The 17,715-nt window shown below is 40.7% G+C and overlaps 1 protein-coding gene across 9 annotated transcripts in view; it reads left to right on the top strand.

The window, feature by feature from the left end:
• The window catches only part of PARP8 (poly(ADP-ribose) polymerase family member 8), a 157,875-nt gene that overhangs the window by 95,108 nt on the left and 45,052 nt on the right, over positions 1 to 17,715 (top strand). For all 9 annotated transcript variants that reach the window (XM_083703458.1, XM_083703465.1, XM_083703464.1 and 6 more), the window contains 5 exons: positions 3,780 to 3,874; positions 9,619 to 9,679; positions 12,055 to 12,145; positions 15,951 to 16,017; positions 16,762 to 16,887. In XM_083703458.1, the coding sequence (XP_083559584.1) occupies positions 3,780 to 3,874; positions 9,619 to 9,679; positions 12,055 to 12,145; positions 15,951 to 16,017; positions 16,762 to 16,887 (440 nt within the window). The remainder of the gene's footprint in view (positions 1 to 3,779; positions 3,875 to 9,618; positions 9,680 to 12,054; positions 12,146 to 15,950; positions 16,018 to 16,761; positions 16,888 to 17,715) is intronic.

The raw sequence follows: 17,715 nt of genomic DNA, 5'->3' as shown, positions 1-17,715 counted from the left end.
GATATAAGGGATCAGGTGATCCTTGAGATAACCTGGACTCATGTTGTTATGGGCCTTGTAAACTGATTCAAGAACTGTGAACCTTTTGAAATGTGATACACAGACATCCAGACCGTACGTCATCCGATTCTCCTACCTCATCCCACCAGACGTTTGAATGTATCTATATGCAGATAAGTGTGTCTTTAAATGAAGATACCAAACCTCTTCCTCTTCTCCCAGAAAAAAAAGGCTTATTCAAACATACCTAGAGAAAGAAAAGATTTGCCTTTAAAACTTCCCAGACAGATGGATAACATAGGCAGAGACTGGCGCACAGGCCGTCTTGACAGATAAATCCCTGTGCACACACATACACAAAGACAGATCTGAAACACATACCAATGTAGGCTGGTGGAATGATACAGACAGAGACATCTGCTGCTTGGGCAAATGCATCCTGCTCAGGTCCATACCCATGAACAAAACTCTTTCAATTCTCAAGATACTTCGCTGTACTCTTCAGAGTGTAGGTAAGGGATCACATTTTTAAAGGCTTTCCCCAAGAAAAGAATTTCCTGGTGCCCTCCGGATATCCCATCAGTCCTAGCTATTTCCTGATTTCAGCAGTATCCCAGACAGAATCTCGGATTCCTTTCTTATATAAGTGTTGCTAGTATGCATCTCTAATAATCCTGTTTAACAGGTGTGTTCCTGGCCAGCATCCCAACAATCATTGGTTGAGTTTAACTAGTCTGGCTTTTTGACTTGTTAGCTGCCTCAGAAGTACGTTTTTAAACAAACAAACAAATAATATCTTAGCATTAAGCTTCAGGCCTAGTCATGTTAAGCATCTGCTGAATGTGACTTCTCTGAATATCAAGTCATTAGCCCCTTAGCAGGAGAACTGAATGTCATATTCACTATTCTGATTAAGGTCCGAGACTCCTTGACATCATCACAGGCAAAATTGCACATTAGCGTTTGACTTTCTACGAGATACAAGACCACCCTGTTCCCTCCTATTTACACTATATTAATGTAAATCTATTTTGTATTGACTTCATTGAAGTCTTAGCTTTATGGGCTGTTAGAGTCATTGAAAATTCCCATGGGTCTGTTTGATGAGTTAGGGATAATGGAAATTTTCAAGTCATTACTTGGATGACTAATATTTTCTACTATCTGCCACACCAGGTTCATAGCAACCGTAGCTTTTTACATTCCAATTCAGAAGACGGCAGATTGTCTATTATTCTGTTGTAAGTTTATTGTGAACCCATTTCTTCACTTTGTCTCTCTCCCACTCTCTTCTTACCATCCCACCACCAGTTCTGTGGCTGCCATTTCTCAAGGCTTTCAATGGCAGTGTAGTTATTAAAAAGAATTCAACAAGATGTGTGGCTGCTTCCCATGCTGAGATTTCCCTTTCTCGGGTGATGCTGTTATAACCACTTAATTTGCCACTGTCCTGTGTCTTCTAAAAGTGTTGAGTGGAGCAATGGAGGATGCTACTCTCCTAATGCAAACATCTACTCCAGGCATCCCCAGACTCTGCCCTCCAGATGTTTTGGGACTACGACTCCCATCATCCCTAGCTAACAGAACTAGTGGTCAGGGATGATGGGAACTGTAGTCCCAAAAACATTGGGAGGGCTGAGTTTGGGGATGCCTGATCTACTTCCATTGTGGGGGGAAATAATCTTTAGATTCTTGCTGTGGCATTTTGAAATAGAGCATGGTGTCATTGGTCCAGGAAGACTGGGGAATAACTCTGCATGACATATATGAAGTTTTATTAGGGTAAGCCCTAAGTGCACCCAAAAAAATCAAATAAATGTACATATACCTGCCCAGTACAAAGTTCAGTGCACCTAGGTTAGGAATAGGTGGAATTATTTTTGGTCAATGTCACTTTCATACATCACTTTCATACTCAGGTGTCAGTTCCATCCCATTTTTGCATTAATTTGTGACACCCCCCCCCCCCAGGATTTTCTCTAAAATAATGTTTCGTTCAAAACAGGCATTTTAAAGCACATTTTGATACTTTTTTTTAGTTGTGTCACAACATTGGAGAAGTGCAAGATTCAATAGATAGTTCTGTTGCAATCCGCACATTCTTCCAGGAGGTGCATATCAGGTCAGTTCATATTAGAATTCACAAAGATTTAATTCTGACAAAGAAAATCTCTCCTGAAGCAGGATAGTTTGAAGGAATACAGCCTCTTCCTTGCCATTTTAGCTCCACAGTAATGTACCTTAACATTTTATATGAGCCCTATTTCAATTTAAACAGGCCAAATAATGTTTGCATCACTTTCCTTCCTTTTCATTTTTACCCAAAAGACTTTTTGCAAAACCCTTTCATTTACATTTCCAAGAAAAAATAGACCATTTAATGAAGGATAATTAATTTTTAAGGGCTCCAGATGAGGTGAAAATACTGCTGAGGGGGACTGAATTTTTGCTGGTACTGTGTGGGATTGTGGTACAGAGGGAATGCAAAATAATCCAATAAATGAAATTCCCTCTGCACAACCTCTTTTTCTCTTTGTGTGTTTGACTTTGGAGATCACACAGCAAAGAGATCCCTTTAATCAGAGTTTTCTGTCATTGGGTGATCATTGACAGAAGGTCTGAGTATGCTTTGCATGCAAAAGGTTCATTCTTTGGTGTCACCAAGTCAGGCTAAGAAAAGATCCTGCCTGAAGCCCCAAAGAGCTGTTGTTAGTCGGTAGCGACAGTACTGAGGAAGACAGGCCAGCGGTCCATTTGGTATAAGGCAATTGCCTACTGCCACAGAGGAAGCCGGTCAGTAAGTCACACAATTCAGGCTGGAGTTAATTCCTCATTAGCAAAACATGATCTTCACAGACTTGGCTGAGTTTCAGGCCTAATGAGCACAGCAGCTCTTGCCCTGTAGGTCTTGCTCCATTAAATAGTTGCTGAGACTAAAAGCCCCACTGCCTCACAGATGTCTCCTCCCTAGGGCTTCTTGCAAGCAATCGGAGACTGCGCTTGTGTGCAGTCAATCTTTCCTCAACTCTTTTCATGCCTCTTCTGGTTCTGGGAGACAAGGGGAGAGGAAAGCTTGTTGCAGCAGGAGGGGGAGACACCCATGACTCTCAATCAGCCTGACTCATCTCTGCCTCTTGACCTCCCTCCTTCCACTCATCTGCTTCAGCTTCTTCCTCTGATTCTTGACTTCTCTGTCAAAGACTTTCCCAACTCACTGAGCCCTTTTACCCCTTCAGTTTCTGACTTCTCCTATTCCCAGTCTTCTCCTTCTCCCTGTGACCACCCATCACTGTCCCACCACCAGTCCCCAGACTCTGAGCCTTCTTCCCTTGGTGGTTCCCCAGCTGGTTCCTCCCGCTATTCCTCTGTATTTGTATAAGGCCACCCAACATTATTGTTCTCTGTATAATTTAACTGCAGGATAGCTATAAATGCCAGTTGCTTGGGGAAATCAACAGGCAACGCCTGATGAATTTATTTCAGAATTTACAAGCTGCTGTACATTTAGTGAATACCTGAACAGTGTATGCAATCAACCCTTCTGCCATGCTCTTGTTGTGGGCATCCTAAACACACTTGCCTAGCTTTGCAGAAAAAGCAGACATTTGGTCTCATCCACTGAGAATTCTTTTTTAATGCTCTTATACGTTTTTGCACTTCCCTGTGTTTCTGCCACAAGGTGACCTCAACTTTGGGCCAGTCGTTGAAGACGGGTTGTGGGGGGAGTTACTAAGAAAGAAAAACTCCCAGCAAAACATATTTTTCCCTTTTCTCTGCAGGTTAGTTATGATGGAGAACTTCACAAGCACCCACAGTTGGAAGCAGACTTGGCAGCAGTGAGAGAGATCTATGGGCCAAATGCAGTTTCTCTCAGGTATCTATATATCTCTTTGTGAAGGTGAATTAAGGATGGCTTTGTAGCTAAGAAGAAGATGGCAAATTAATATAGCTTAGCACTGAGGGCAAGCTGTATATCTGGTATCTAGAACTGAGCAAATAAAGGCTTCTACAGGGAATCTTGATTTCAGAACAAGCAGGTGCATGCCCTCTCATTTCCTGCATATACAAAGAAAAAATAAATTGAATAGTTTTTTGTTTTTTCCAGGTATCTGGATTTCTCCCCCTTTGGTTGTATTGGATTTACTGAAATTTAAGATACTGTTCTTGGCTTCACTGCTAAATGTCTTTGGACATTTGAAGACTTCTGAACATACAGTGAAGCCTTTGGGTGATTAAATAAGCAGTTTTGGCAGTTCAGGGCTGCATCCTAAGCACACCTGCTAAACTTCTTTGAATATACTGGGACTTCACTTCCAAGCAAACATTCGTCGGATTGTGCTGCATCATAGTTAGCCAATTTCACCCATAACACTCAGCCAATCCGTGGATTAGCACAAACAAACAAAACAGAGAAGATGGTGTCTGCTTTGTTCCTCCTCTGGTCCTGTCGCTACAATTCCTCTGTAAACTAAGCCACAGTTTGGCTTAAGCATTAATGTCCGAACATACTTTTGTAGCTTATCTACCCCAGACAAACCACAAGTAGTAAGCCATAGTACAAACCTGGGCTACAGCTCAAGGTTTGTTTGGAGCAAGATAAACCACAAGCCTGGGTTTGGATGGCAAACTCTGACTTAGTCTATAGCACCCACACATTTGGTTATTCATGCTAAACCATAGTTTGGCTGAGCATTATGTCTGAACTTGGTCAGGCTGCTAATTCATAAACTCTATGGTACCTGTATATCCAACATAATTTTAGTGAAAGCGATTAGTCAAATGTCTAGTTAACTCGAAGAACACCTAAAAGAATAGTCTGCTTCTGTCATTGTGCTTAATTTGCCATTTCATCTTCATGGATTCAGTTCCTAGAGTACTTTACAAGTGACCATTCCTCATCACCGTTTCAGCCTGTCTCTATTTTAGCATAGAATGAAATATAAAATGTTGTCAGAATTTGAACATGAGCTGTGCATATGTTGCTCTCTCCATTTAGTGAAGCCAAATTAATATTCCTTAGAATTCATTTGTTTCATTCTGCTGAGTGGCATATGAATTGAATTTGTGAATGTATGTTGCAGTTCCTTAGACAATACGACTAAAGGAAAATCTTACTTTCATTACGTGCCGTTTTGAATTAAGTGGAAATTCATTAAGTACAGAGCGTATTGGAAATTAAAGGCCAGACATGGAATGAAGAAGATAATCATTTAATTGCAAGGCTGATAACAGCTATAGTTGGGGAAGTTATGCATACCTTCATAATAAGCTCCCTCAGGCTCCACAGGCTATGAAAGTAAATGTTAAATTCTTATAAAAACGTCAGCGTGCTCAATTTCTTCAGTACCTGCTTCATTATAATTTGTGTGATCTTCTGAGGCCCAATTCATTTAATAACTGGCTGCTTCTGGCTTGCAAAAGGAAAGAAGAAAACCAAACAACCCCAAAACATTTTACATTTCTTCTGTGCCACTGTTGAAAGTGCTTACAAGTTCCTTGGTGGTCAAAACATGCTCCTCTGAATTTTCATTCTTTGCATTGTTGGTTATTCTTTGGCCTGCAAGTCCATCTGGCACCTAGGGAATATCTGCAGTTTCCACCAGAATCACCTTGTGATCTTCCCTGCCCCGCAACCAACCAGCAACTTCACACATTTTCCAACCTGCCACATTTTCTTTAGATGTTTGACCGTTACATGACTTGTCATACAGGGTCATGTAAGGTACATCAATCAGGAAGCTATACAAGAACTTTATTGCCTCTCTTCAACAGTACCAACAGTAACAGGAATCTTCTGAGTTCCGTCAACATGCAACTCAATCCTGTGCCACCTAGTGGCTAAACCATATAATGACATTATCCACACAGTTGGCCTAAGACATCTTGTGCCTAGAATAGAAAATCCAAATAGCAAATGTTCAGTGTAGCCTCCCCATACTTGACTGGACAGATGCCATGATATCATTACTGCACTGAATGCTCCATAATGTATATCAGTGTTTCCCAACCTTGGGTCTCCAGCTGCTGTTGGACTACAATTCCCATCATCCCTGACCATTGGTCTTGCTAGCAAGGGATGATGGGAGTTGTAGTCCAAAAACAGCTGGAGACCCAAGGTTGGGAAACACTGATCTAGCCCAGTGTTCCCCAACCTTGGGCCTCCAGCTGTTTTTGGACTACAATTTCCATCATCCTTGGCCACTGGTCTTGCTAGCGAGGGATGATGGGAGTTGTAGTCCAAAAACAGCTGGAGGCCCAAGGTTGGGGAACACTGATGTATATGACTGGTACCTTGATATACTAACACTTGATAGGTTTTTAGAGATAGCCAGTATCTCTCACCATCCAACAGGCTGTTATTGGGGCTTAATTACCTTATCTGGGATTTTAACTTCTTATTGCTACTGTTGATTCTGTTGTGATTTTACATGATCTTTGTACTCCCACCCTGGGATCATGCTGTGATGGAGGTGGCTTAAAAATACTGGGTAGAGATCAGCGTCAGACTGTTACAACTGTTCCATCTGGGCATGCAATGCAGCTTGCCAGATCCTCACTCTCTTCCCAATTGTGTGCTGTTCTGAGTGTATACCCCCCCAGAGCCAGTTTTGGGGGGTATACATGAGAGAAGAGGAGGATAATCCCCATTGTGCAAGTGGAAGTCCTTGTACAGGGCTTCTGTTGATTGGGTGCATTGGGTGAATCCCACCCCATTGTAAACAAACAAAAGAAATTGAACATGCCCCAGCCATGTACTTAATGAGAACCTGAATAAACAAACTGTGCCTTGTACCGGTATATTTATTGAGAACCTAAGCAAACACGGAAGACCCATAAAAATGTATTCTTAATCTCTTGATAGGTTGTAGGTGTTGCTAAACCAATTTTTAACTCTGTGGTTTTGTCTTAAGGCCCTATCTCTCAACACTCAATGTGTAAAGTGTACCATGGAAGCATAACTGGCACATGCAATCTTGTTGAAGTGCTAGTAGTTCGTGCATATATTATGTATTGGCAAATTCTGCGCTTACTGCTTGTAGCAGGAAGGCCAGGCAGTCAATGACCTTGATAGCTTTAAGAGGAGGACTTTAAAGTTCAGGTTTTCTTCCCTCCATAGGCATATTGAACAAAATATTTAATATAGATGGGTTGCTCTTGTTCTAAAATACTATTCAAATTTTCTTTTTGAATTTCTGTTGTGTGTGTGTTGGTTTATTTATATGCCACAACAACTACCAGACTTTTAGAAGACATCTGAAGGCAGCCCTGTTTAGGGAAGCTTTTAATGTTTTGATGTTTTACAGTATTTTAATATTTTTGGGAAGCCGCCCAGAGTGGCTGGGGAGGCCCGGCCAGATGGGTGGGGTATAAATAATAAATTATTATTATTACTATTATTATTATTATTTGACCAGATGCACCCAAAGTGATGAATAACATATTAATACAGGAGAAAAGGACAAGGAAAGCACAGTCGATGCAATCAGTCAATCAGAACAAAATAAAACAGCAAAATCATCAAATATTCGCCAGTCACACTGGATGTGCGTTATTGAATTAAATTCACGCTCATTTTACAGTCACTTTTGGAATAACATCTTCTCTGTATAGCTTACTCAACAAGAGAACAGTCAATTGATTTTGCCCTAATATTTCAAGTTACTGCTTTTATTGTATGTTTGTTTTATCATAAATATTTAAGATGTAGTCCAGCTAAATTTAAAACAAACCACTTTATTTCAGTGGGAGAGTTCAGTACATTGTTAACTGGCTCAGGACTGAAATATCTCAAGGACTGCCATTCCCCATATAAACCAACCCAGACACTGCATTAATCAACTTTGGCCCATCTTTGTGTACCTCCTCCATATGAGGTCTAGAGGATGGCAACACAAGAATGGGCCTTTTCTACAGTGGCTCCCCATTTGTGAAATGCTCTCCCTAGGGAGGTTTTTCTGGTGCCTTCATTGTATAGTTTTAAGTGCTGGGCAAAAATTGTTCCTCTTCAACCATGCCTTAATATTCTGTATCCATTTGACTATTTATTTGTGCTTTTATCTTGTATTTTAATCTACTGAACTACCCTGAGATCTTTTGATGAAGGATAGTATATAAATCAATCAGTCAATCAATCAATGAATCAATCAATCAATCAATCAATCAATCAATCAAATCTTCCCCACTGAAATCAGTGGATTCTTCCTGAAATGTACCTTGGTGTGTGTGCAGTTCTCCCCACCCCCTTTTCTTAATCTTTTTTTGCATGATTGAATTGCTTTACATATACTATTTTAGTCATCCTTACAACAGCCATCTGATGTATTCTAGTACAGTGGTACCTCGGGTTACATACGCTTCAGGTTACATACGCTTCAGGTTACATACGCTTCAGGTTACAGACTCCACTAACCCAGAAATAGTTCTTCAGGTTAAGAACTTTGCTTCAGGATGAGAACAGAAATCGTGCTCTGGGTGGTGCAGCGGGAGGCCCCATTAGCTAAAATTAATAATAATAATAATAATAATAATAATAATAATAATAATAATAATAATAATTTATTATTTGTACCCCGCCCATCTGTCTGGGTTTCCTCAGCCACTCTGGGCGGCTTCCACAGAAGTAGTGCTTCAGGTTAAGAACAGTTTCAGGTTAAGTACGGACGTCCGGAACAAATTAAGTACTTAACCCGAGACACCACTGTATTATGAAGTGGTTGCACTGTGCCTGACCAGACTTTCCCTTATCGTGTAGAACAATGGTTTTGTTTCCATGAACAGACAAAACAAGTTGAGGTGTACAAAGAACAGAATGACACATTGTGTTATCATCCTGAACCATCCTTTCACAGAGGTGTCCATTTTGTGTGGCTTTTTCCAAAAGTTAATGATTTCAAAATAATGACTTGGTGGATCGAAAGTCAATAACATGTGGCAATGCTGCTTCATAACTCCATCTTTGGGGCTGCTGCATTGCACTAGCTGTGTCTTAGAATGGAAATTATTTTGGCTGTTTTGGACTGCACATTCTTTTCTTCCATTTCATTTTTGTGGCTTAGCACGAAACTACGTTTTCACCATTAAAACCACATCTCCAAACGTGAGCTAAAATGCCACTCATTTCCCAAAGGCTTCCTGTTGGAGGTTATCCTGCCACAATCTCCTCTAACTTCTTTATGCTGAAGACGCAAGAAGCTGTTGTCTACCAGATCAGACTATACATATGTCCATCCAGCTCACTACTGTAATGTCTGCTGTGGCTGTTAGTATCTCTCTGGGGTCTGAGGCAAGATATGTATCTCTTCACTTGCTACCTGAGCTTTTTATCCAGAGATACTGGAGACTGTACATAATATCCGCTGTGTGCAAATTATCAGCTCTGCTACTGAGGTATGGTCTCAGCAAAAGCCACCCAGAGGTGACATTGGAACCATTTTGGCGCGGGTGCAACAGAACCTATTCAATACTGCAAGAAATTCCATTTTTATGCTGGAGGAAACCAGGTTATATACACGGTTGACTGTCTTCTAGTTTTATATTCTTCAGTCTGCTGATAGGATATCTCTTTTGGATGGTCACGAGTATCAAAGTTAGCTGTAACACGTTGTTCTTTCCTTTCAGGGAATATGGAGCCATTGATGATGTAGACATTGATCTGCATATTGATGTTAGCTTTCTTGATGTAAGTAATTAAACCATATGGTAATATAGCAACCATTAATACATAACTGCCTTTGTTTTTCATCAAGATGTGTAGTCAGCCACACACTGGCACATCGCTTTTTTTTACCACCAGAAGCTTCCGTTGCATGAGTCTGTTTTCAATGGAAACATTGTTGTGATAGGTTCCATGCAACTCTTAAATATTTGGTGTAGTTGTATACATTTATGTCATGGTGACTTAAAATGATACAGCTTTCTCCATTAATATCCAAAGTTTACAGCAGGAGACAAGGGACCTGGTGTCACAGTCCTCTGCAATAGTTCTTCATGTTAGGTTTTGGTTTTCCGTGCTTGCAAGAAAGTGTGTAAAGTTTAGGAAAGACAGGAAAGACATCCCATGGGCCCTATTGCATATCCTCCAGCCATTTACTCCATGGGTGGATGGTTTTGGTCCAAAAGTGCCTTTTTGAATGGCATATGTCATCGACAGAAGTGGCCTCCTGCACACAAGGGTAGAGTATGCCAATTTAGGAGGTAAACCTTAATTTTTGAAAATTCCTTCAGTGAGTGTTCTTAAAAATATGTTTTGGGGTGTGAGGAATTCAAATCTGCTATTATTTTTGTGATTGGACAACATTGAGCTTGGTAGGTTTGCATTTGATTAAGCACATAAACTGCTTTTGGAAAACCAAAGAATTTTAATTTTACATTCTGAACATGTCAGGTAAATAATAATAATAATAATAATAATAATAATAATAATAATAATAATATATAACTGCAAGTACTTGGCGATCATTTTTAGTGATTTCTATGCAATTTTACACACATTTTCCTTACCAAGCAAAACTAAATTATATTAATCTAACCAAAATATATTTTGAATTCCCAAATCATGTTACAACTTTTCAGCACCCCTCATTTTGGGAATTTCAAAGTTGAAAAATTCAACATGCCTTAACACTAGTGTTGCATGAGAAAATGTGTGTTTTCTATTTTGCACAAGACCTTGTACACAAAGGAGCACGAGAACTGTGACAGGACCTATCTTTTGTAGCACTGTGTGAATTCTTACCAAACAGTGCTAGTGTCTGTTTTCCTTCCACACCCAGAGGGAAGGGATTCTCAATGACAGGGAGGAGTTGTGTTCATCTCCATCTTGGATTAGTATCTGAACTGAAGAAGAATTTGGTGGCGTACGTGTGGCAATGCTTGGCTCTTATAGGAAGGTGATGAGTTGCCAAGATTTGTTATCCAAGCCAAGAAATGCAAAGTTCAGTCCAAAATCTCTATGAAAGAAAGCACTATTTTGTTTTAAATATAGTTGAATTTTTTTTATCATTTCTTCATTTAAAACCATTTTCAACCTTTTCCATGACTGCAAAACCCCAAAGGTTTGCTCAGTCGGCTTTTAATATCTGGGATGTTTAGTTCATTCCAAAACTTATCGGTATAGAGATCATAACTGTGACCAATAAATCAGGAATTGGATTCTAATCATCTTTTTATGTAACTTTTACTATGTTCAGAATTAACATTTTTGATGTGGCTTGTAGATGGCAATCTCTCATGATTCAAATGGTTTGTAAGACCTTTGTCCATTATCATATTTAACAGCTGTACCATGTAGGAATGTATGTTCCTTCAATAGTTCTCACGCTTGAAGAAGAACTTTTATTTTAAATGTAGATATTTCATGGAGGAAATTCAGGGCAATTTATGGGAACAAAACAGCCCACTTTGTTATAACTCACACCTCACTAAGTAAAAGTTGTTAACCATAGACTATAGTTTAATGAATCCATCCTAGTTCTGACTCTGAAACTGAAATATATTTGAAGTATATATATATATATATCCAGAAGTAATGGGATGAATTTATTTGGACAAAGGCAACCATCCTATACTCGCAAGGAGTAAGCCACTGTGGGGGTAAGTGGGACTGACTTCAGGTAAATCTGTATAGAATCAGGTTGCATGTGACTGAAGATGGAATCCATAGTGCATAGATGCCTGCATAGCCCATCCCTTGCTCCCCATTCTGGGGGAATAAAACAAGAAGACTAACTTTTGTACAGCTTCATTTCTGCAAACCTATGGGATAAAATGACGCCCATGGCAGAGATTTGTATAGGTACCACGGGAAGGGGAAAGTTCCATATTCTTTTCATTTGTGAATCCCATTTCTGTCAAAATCTAGTTCATGCTTTATTACTAACCTCTTTCCAGTTACTGATATCAAGTAGAAGCTGATAGAACTCATGCCTTGGCAAATCAATCTAGACAGCAACTTAGGCTAGCTCATTCATTTCCTTTGCCAGCCCTGGAAGCGAGAATGGCGGAATTTGAACCTGATGATAATGGCTAATGGATTCTGTTGTGCTCTTGATTCAGGAAGAGATTGCAGTGGCATGGGACGTGATCCGCACAGAGCCTATAATTGTGCGGTTGCACTGTTCACTCACGCAATATCTAAATGGCCCCGGTAAGTCACTTTTGTTGTTCCTTTTTCCTATGCGATGCCTTTGTAGGGAGTCCTGCACATGGCGCCCATGATGATTTTTCACCACCAAGCAATTACGAGACTCGATTGTAGTGCATAATTATATTCTCAAGAAGAGAGTATTGGCTTCTGAAGGGCTGTTTAATTTTAGCAGACAGAGACTTAGCAATAATCAATGGGTGGCTGTTAATACTACAGAAATTCAATTATTAAATCTGTGTGGGCGATTATCAGTCAGAATGGATTGCTAATGAAGTAGAGTGATGGACTCTCAATCAGGTTAGGATTCCTGATCCTTCTTAAGATTTAACTTTGCAACTTCCTACACTCAGCAAACCCGCAACCCTTTTGCATTTGTTTACCTCCTGAAGAACCCTGGTGCCTTGCAGAGAATTCTGGGACACACATCTGTGGCAGCTTTCCATTCACACAGGGCTGCAGTGAGGGCAAACCCACCCACCCTTTCCATGGCTACATGTTGCACTGGAAGATTAGTATAGGCTGGCAATCTGTCTTTCCCCCCACTGTGGTGATCTCATTGAGGAAGCTCTGATAACCTTGCAGGAAACTCGAGGGTTTTGAGGGAAATGGTTTGAAAGTCAGAAGATATTATGGAGAATGCATGCCTACTGCTGAAAACCTCAGCCAGTTTCTTCCTTTCCTTTTCTGTGTATTACGTAATGCTCCAAAGGCTGTGATGCTACATCACTGGGCTTCAAGTTCCCCCTTTTCTAGAAAAAGAGTTCCCAGAATGCACCTCAAACACCTCCTTTATTCTCTTATAATGGTAATGGTGCTCACCTGAGAAGTGCCAGAACTGAGTTCTGGTTAGTTCTGGCTGAAAAGAAAAGTCCTGAGACACACAGGAGACCCATTGAGAGAGAAAAATTCAGTTCCCTACAAGCAATAACATGTATCACTAAGATTTCACTGTAAGCCTTAAACCAAGCTGTGTTATGATTTTTCTATGCATAGAAAATTCATTATAGCAGCAGTCATAGGGGACCAGCCTTTACTCAGTTTTTAAAAACTTTGAAATGAACTTCTGATAAGCTCTTATGTCACCAACACAATTATTTGATAAGCTGTTCATTCACTCGCACAATTAATTTCATCACTTGACAAAACTATTCTTTCTTTATGAGTATTTCTTTTTGCACTCTCTTGTCTAAGCATCACCATTAACACTAATTCAAAGCAATTGTTGAGGTAGCATCCTTTTGAAAATTAAGCAAGAAGTGTTTGGGTTTTTTTTAATCAAGTGGTAGATGAACACTTATTATCTTTGTACTAACGACCGTCTTTCAATAGTTGTTTTCTTTTTCACATTCGTGAAAGAACTCAGCCGTCTCCTTGTTATAGCTATCTGTGCCCTGTTTATATTTTTGAGTTGACCGGTGAGGTCATTTCCCCCAAGCTGTATCTGTGACATCATCTGGGGTTGGGGTTGAATCCTGCATTGGCTGTGCACTCCTGTCTCCAGTCCAAAACAGCCAAAGGAAAAGGATTTCAACACCTACCCACTTGTCACTTGTATCAATGGGTGCATTCAGACATGAGGAATATTGTGTTCGTTTTCCTGCTAATAATGCTGGCACTTCTGTTCTATTCTCTGATGTTCCTGTCACATTGCAGTATCAGTTGTCTTATGGAACTTTTAGACCAATATACCACCATGCCACACTAAATTTCATTTGCACCAGGGAACCATTGGACAATGTCACTACTCCCCACCTTTTCTGCATCGTCTGCTGATATATTGCCCCAAATTTTGTCATTTTACTCCCGCAGTTTTCTAGGTTAATGCACTATATTCTGGAAGTGGCTTTCACACTCTATGAAAGGTCAAATACAATCCTGGAATTAACAGGGAAATGTTGGGGAAATGGAATAAACTGCTGTGTGAATGCAGCCAATTTTTATCCACATCAAGTGCCTTGCTTTGTAAATTATACATTACCTTTCCATACTTTTGTCTCCCTTTCTGTTCTCTCTGTTCCCATCCCTCTTGTGTCTCACCAGTACTTACATTAAAAGCCTTCAGGTGATGTTTCTCCTGGAAGCAGGAGAGGTTCTCTCTCCACAGCCGAATAGTGACTCAAATAATATTGCACGTGTCCAAAGACAGACCTGTCCAATAGTCTCATGAAAAACATATGCAGCCAAGCACTCCAGTTGATGGGTGTTGTAACTTGCAGGCTACACCGCTCTTGGCTTTATATCCTTGTTTAACTTCTTGCCTGAACTAGTTTTCTGTTCTGCAGACTGCAAACGCTTGCTCTTTATTTCGTTGATCCTAACAAAGGTACTGCCCTTCTGTGGATTTTGGATCGCATCCAGCAGTGAAGCAGGCACAGTCAGTGGCAGGGCAGCCAGAGCAACACCTGCCTTTCTTGCCCTTGCAAGAAATTAATGTGGCAATAATCTGTAACCTTTCACAAGCTGAAAGCCATGGTCGCGAGCCTTGATGGCGCAGCTGAGTGCAAAAAGCACTTGAACCTTATGGAATAAAAATGCCAGGCTAATGCATGTGTAGAGGTTTGGAATCTGATTTCACATACAAGTATAATAAAGCTGCTCCTGTTGTAGCTAATGCCAGTTTCCTAAAAGCGGATGAGTCCTGCTCCACATTACATAATGTGCAAATATTCGCCCTCTTTCCTCAGCTGGTTTCTTAAGAAGTAATAACCTATTTAAGATTTTTCCTCTGCTCCTCTTTGAGCTCTCTTGAAAATCCAGGGATTCTGACAACACTATTGCTGGACTGCCATGGCCTCCTCTTTTCTGCAATTCATCTGGTAATTTTCCAGATTTTGTTTTGTTTTGCTTTTCAGAAAGCCTGATCATCCATCATCCCTGCCCTTTCTCTAAGGGTACTTTTCACCCATCTTGGGTTTTTTTTTTTTTTTTTTTGAAGTTGTTGACCCATTGGGAGAGTTTAGAGTATGAACATCCCTATTTCAGAACTGACAGGCAAATTATAACCTAGGCCCATGTCTCTCTGAAGTTTTGTGTTCTGATCACAATTTGGTGGGCTTAAGAGCCCTTCCCAATACCACAGAAATCCCTTTCCATCTTCAAATAGCCTGGTGAAGAGTGTGGCCCTGGGAAGGGCAGCTGATGCTTTGTGGGCATGAAGACCTGTGGAAATTGTCATTTCCCAGGGCTCCTAAGGAAAATATCTTGTTATGTCCAGGTTGGTGTTTCTGCAGCATCCAAATGTCTGGCCAAAACCACCACAGCAGTCTTTCTGATTGACTCCAGTACTGCTGGGTAGGTTTTACAGAAAGGGAATCTGAGTGGGGGAATGTGCTGGGGGTTGGAGGTGAGAAGCCTCCAGCTGTGTTGTGTTTTTGAGAATGTGACATAACCTGAAGCGTTAAATGGGCCCAAGATTGAAACAAGCTAATTCAGAACCTATCTCAACAGAGTCCAAATCCCCTTGCTTTTAGCAATGCCATTCCAAACTGAACCCAGTTAAGCTTACTCGTGGCTATCCCTGATGCTGTCTGGCATGGCCTCTGCTAGGCATCATAGCCTCTACCAACACAGAACCTGTGGGGAAGGTCCTTTCCATTGATATGCAGGAAACTCACAATCTTCCACGAGTCTCAGTGTCCCAAAACCTTTTCTCTGTTCAGCTCTTCTACAGTCTTGTGAACTTTGCTTGTACACAATTTTCATCAAACATAATGGGGACTGGGCTCTAATACTCCACTATAGTAATGGTAGGCTTTGGAATATGTGAGCTTCTCTCAGTTTTTCAACAATATCTTCTGTCCTACAGTGCCCACCGTTGATGTATTTCAGATCTCTACTAAGGAAAGATTTGGACTGGGGCATCAGCTGAAGAAGTGAGTTCTGCTAAAACTAAATCCCATATTGTGTGTGTTTTTGTTGCAACGTATTGTGTCTGGCTGTTTTTGGACTGGTGCAGTCTGAATTAATAACAGTATTGCCATGGGCACCTGTTTTTCAAGGATCCAAAGAAAGACAGATCAAGGTCTATCATGTCATACCTTTATTGATATAATCCAGGCTTCCTCAATCTGGCTCATTCTAGATGTTGTTGCCCCCAGCTAGCATGATCAATGGTCAGGGATGATGGAAATTGTAGTCCAACAGTATCTGGAACACAACCAGTTGAGGAAAGCAGAGTGTAGATATTCCTTCACACATTGCAGCAGGGGTGACTAACAAGTAGCCCTTCCACCTCCCATCAGCATATTCAGTAGTCAGGGAGGATGGGAGTTGTGGTCCAACCACAGCTGGAGTGCCACAGGTTTCCCATCCCTGCATTACATGGTTGTCATTGGTTGTACAACAGTAGCCAATCCCAGCTGGAGAAGCTGGCTGGAAGCCACACCCTGCCTCAAGGCTGATACAACTAAAAAACTTTTCGTAGCTTCATCACTTCTCTCAATGGCATGTTTAAGGATGGCTATCTCTATATATGTCTTGTATGTAAGAAACATCCAGTGAGCTAAATTAGAAAGAGCAAATCTTCAGGGTTAGATTGGGGAAAAGGGACCCTTTTGAGTCTTATGTATGTGTGCAGATGCACATCAAAGATTTGTCTCTGTGTTTTCAACTTTCAGAATCATGCAAACGTTTGTCACGCAACAATGGAAAAATGGCAAAGAGAAATCAAACAGTACGCACAACAAAAAAATGTCAGAGAAGAAGGTGAAATCTCCTCTGCACATCTTTTCTACGCTGCGCAGGTAGGCACAAGTGATCATGGAGCAGCACGGTGCTATCCTACTAGAAGATTGAATAAAGTCTTTCAGGTTCCTTAAGAGAGAGGTTCATTCAGATCATTGCAAACATACTTTCCATGTATGAGGGGACCACAATGTCATACCAGTGAGACCCCCTCCCCTAATTCTTGATGTGTGCATCTGACTAAGCCCCTACTAGATGTGCGTTTGGCAGCAATGCAATTTGGGCAAGGCCATTTTCACATTTTGATGTTCCTGTGAAGGGGTTCCCCATGCAAGGGAGAATCCTGGGCTAATCAGGATTCCTGCTAGATTTTGTGTATACAATACTTCAGTGCCCTACTGAGCAGGAGGTGGGGCAAATCACATAAACTGAATTCAGAAGGTTGTGGTTTTCTCAGACTTTTCACACAATAAGTTCTTTAGGTCCCCATTGCACAATCTCTTTCATCCCACTTCCTTTAAGGGCTTCAGCTGTGCCTTGTTGAGTTCTATTAACAGCAACTATTGAGGGGGTGAACACTGCAAAGTGCAAAAATGCTAAATATGATTTTCAGCTCCTGCTGCTAAGTGCCTACCATAAGGAGTGCTGCAGATCTGCTTGACCAGCTCTGGGGGGAAATTCACACAGGTGTGATATAATAATTAAGGCTTTACACTCCAATATATGTGTGTGTGTGTGTGTGTGTGTGTGTGTGTGTGTGTAAAACAGAGAACCATTATAACAACAAAAATCGAAATACGAAAAACAAAACCTTAAAATAGGCATGTAGAATGAGTAGTTTCACATGAGTTAAAATAACAAAAGTACAAGTAAAGACTTTCAACGAT

This window comes from Podarcis gaigeae, assembly GCF_964106915.1.
Source record: "Podarcis gaigeae genome assembly, chromosome: 11".
NCBI lineage: Eukaryota > Metazoa > Chordata > Lepidosauria > Squamata > Lacertidae > Podarcis > Podarcis gaigeae.
The sequence above is the reverse complement of the archived record's forward strand: the minus strand, read 5'-3'. Positions and strand labels throughout refer to the sequence as shown.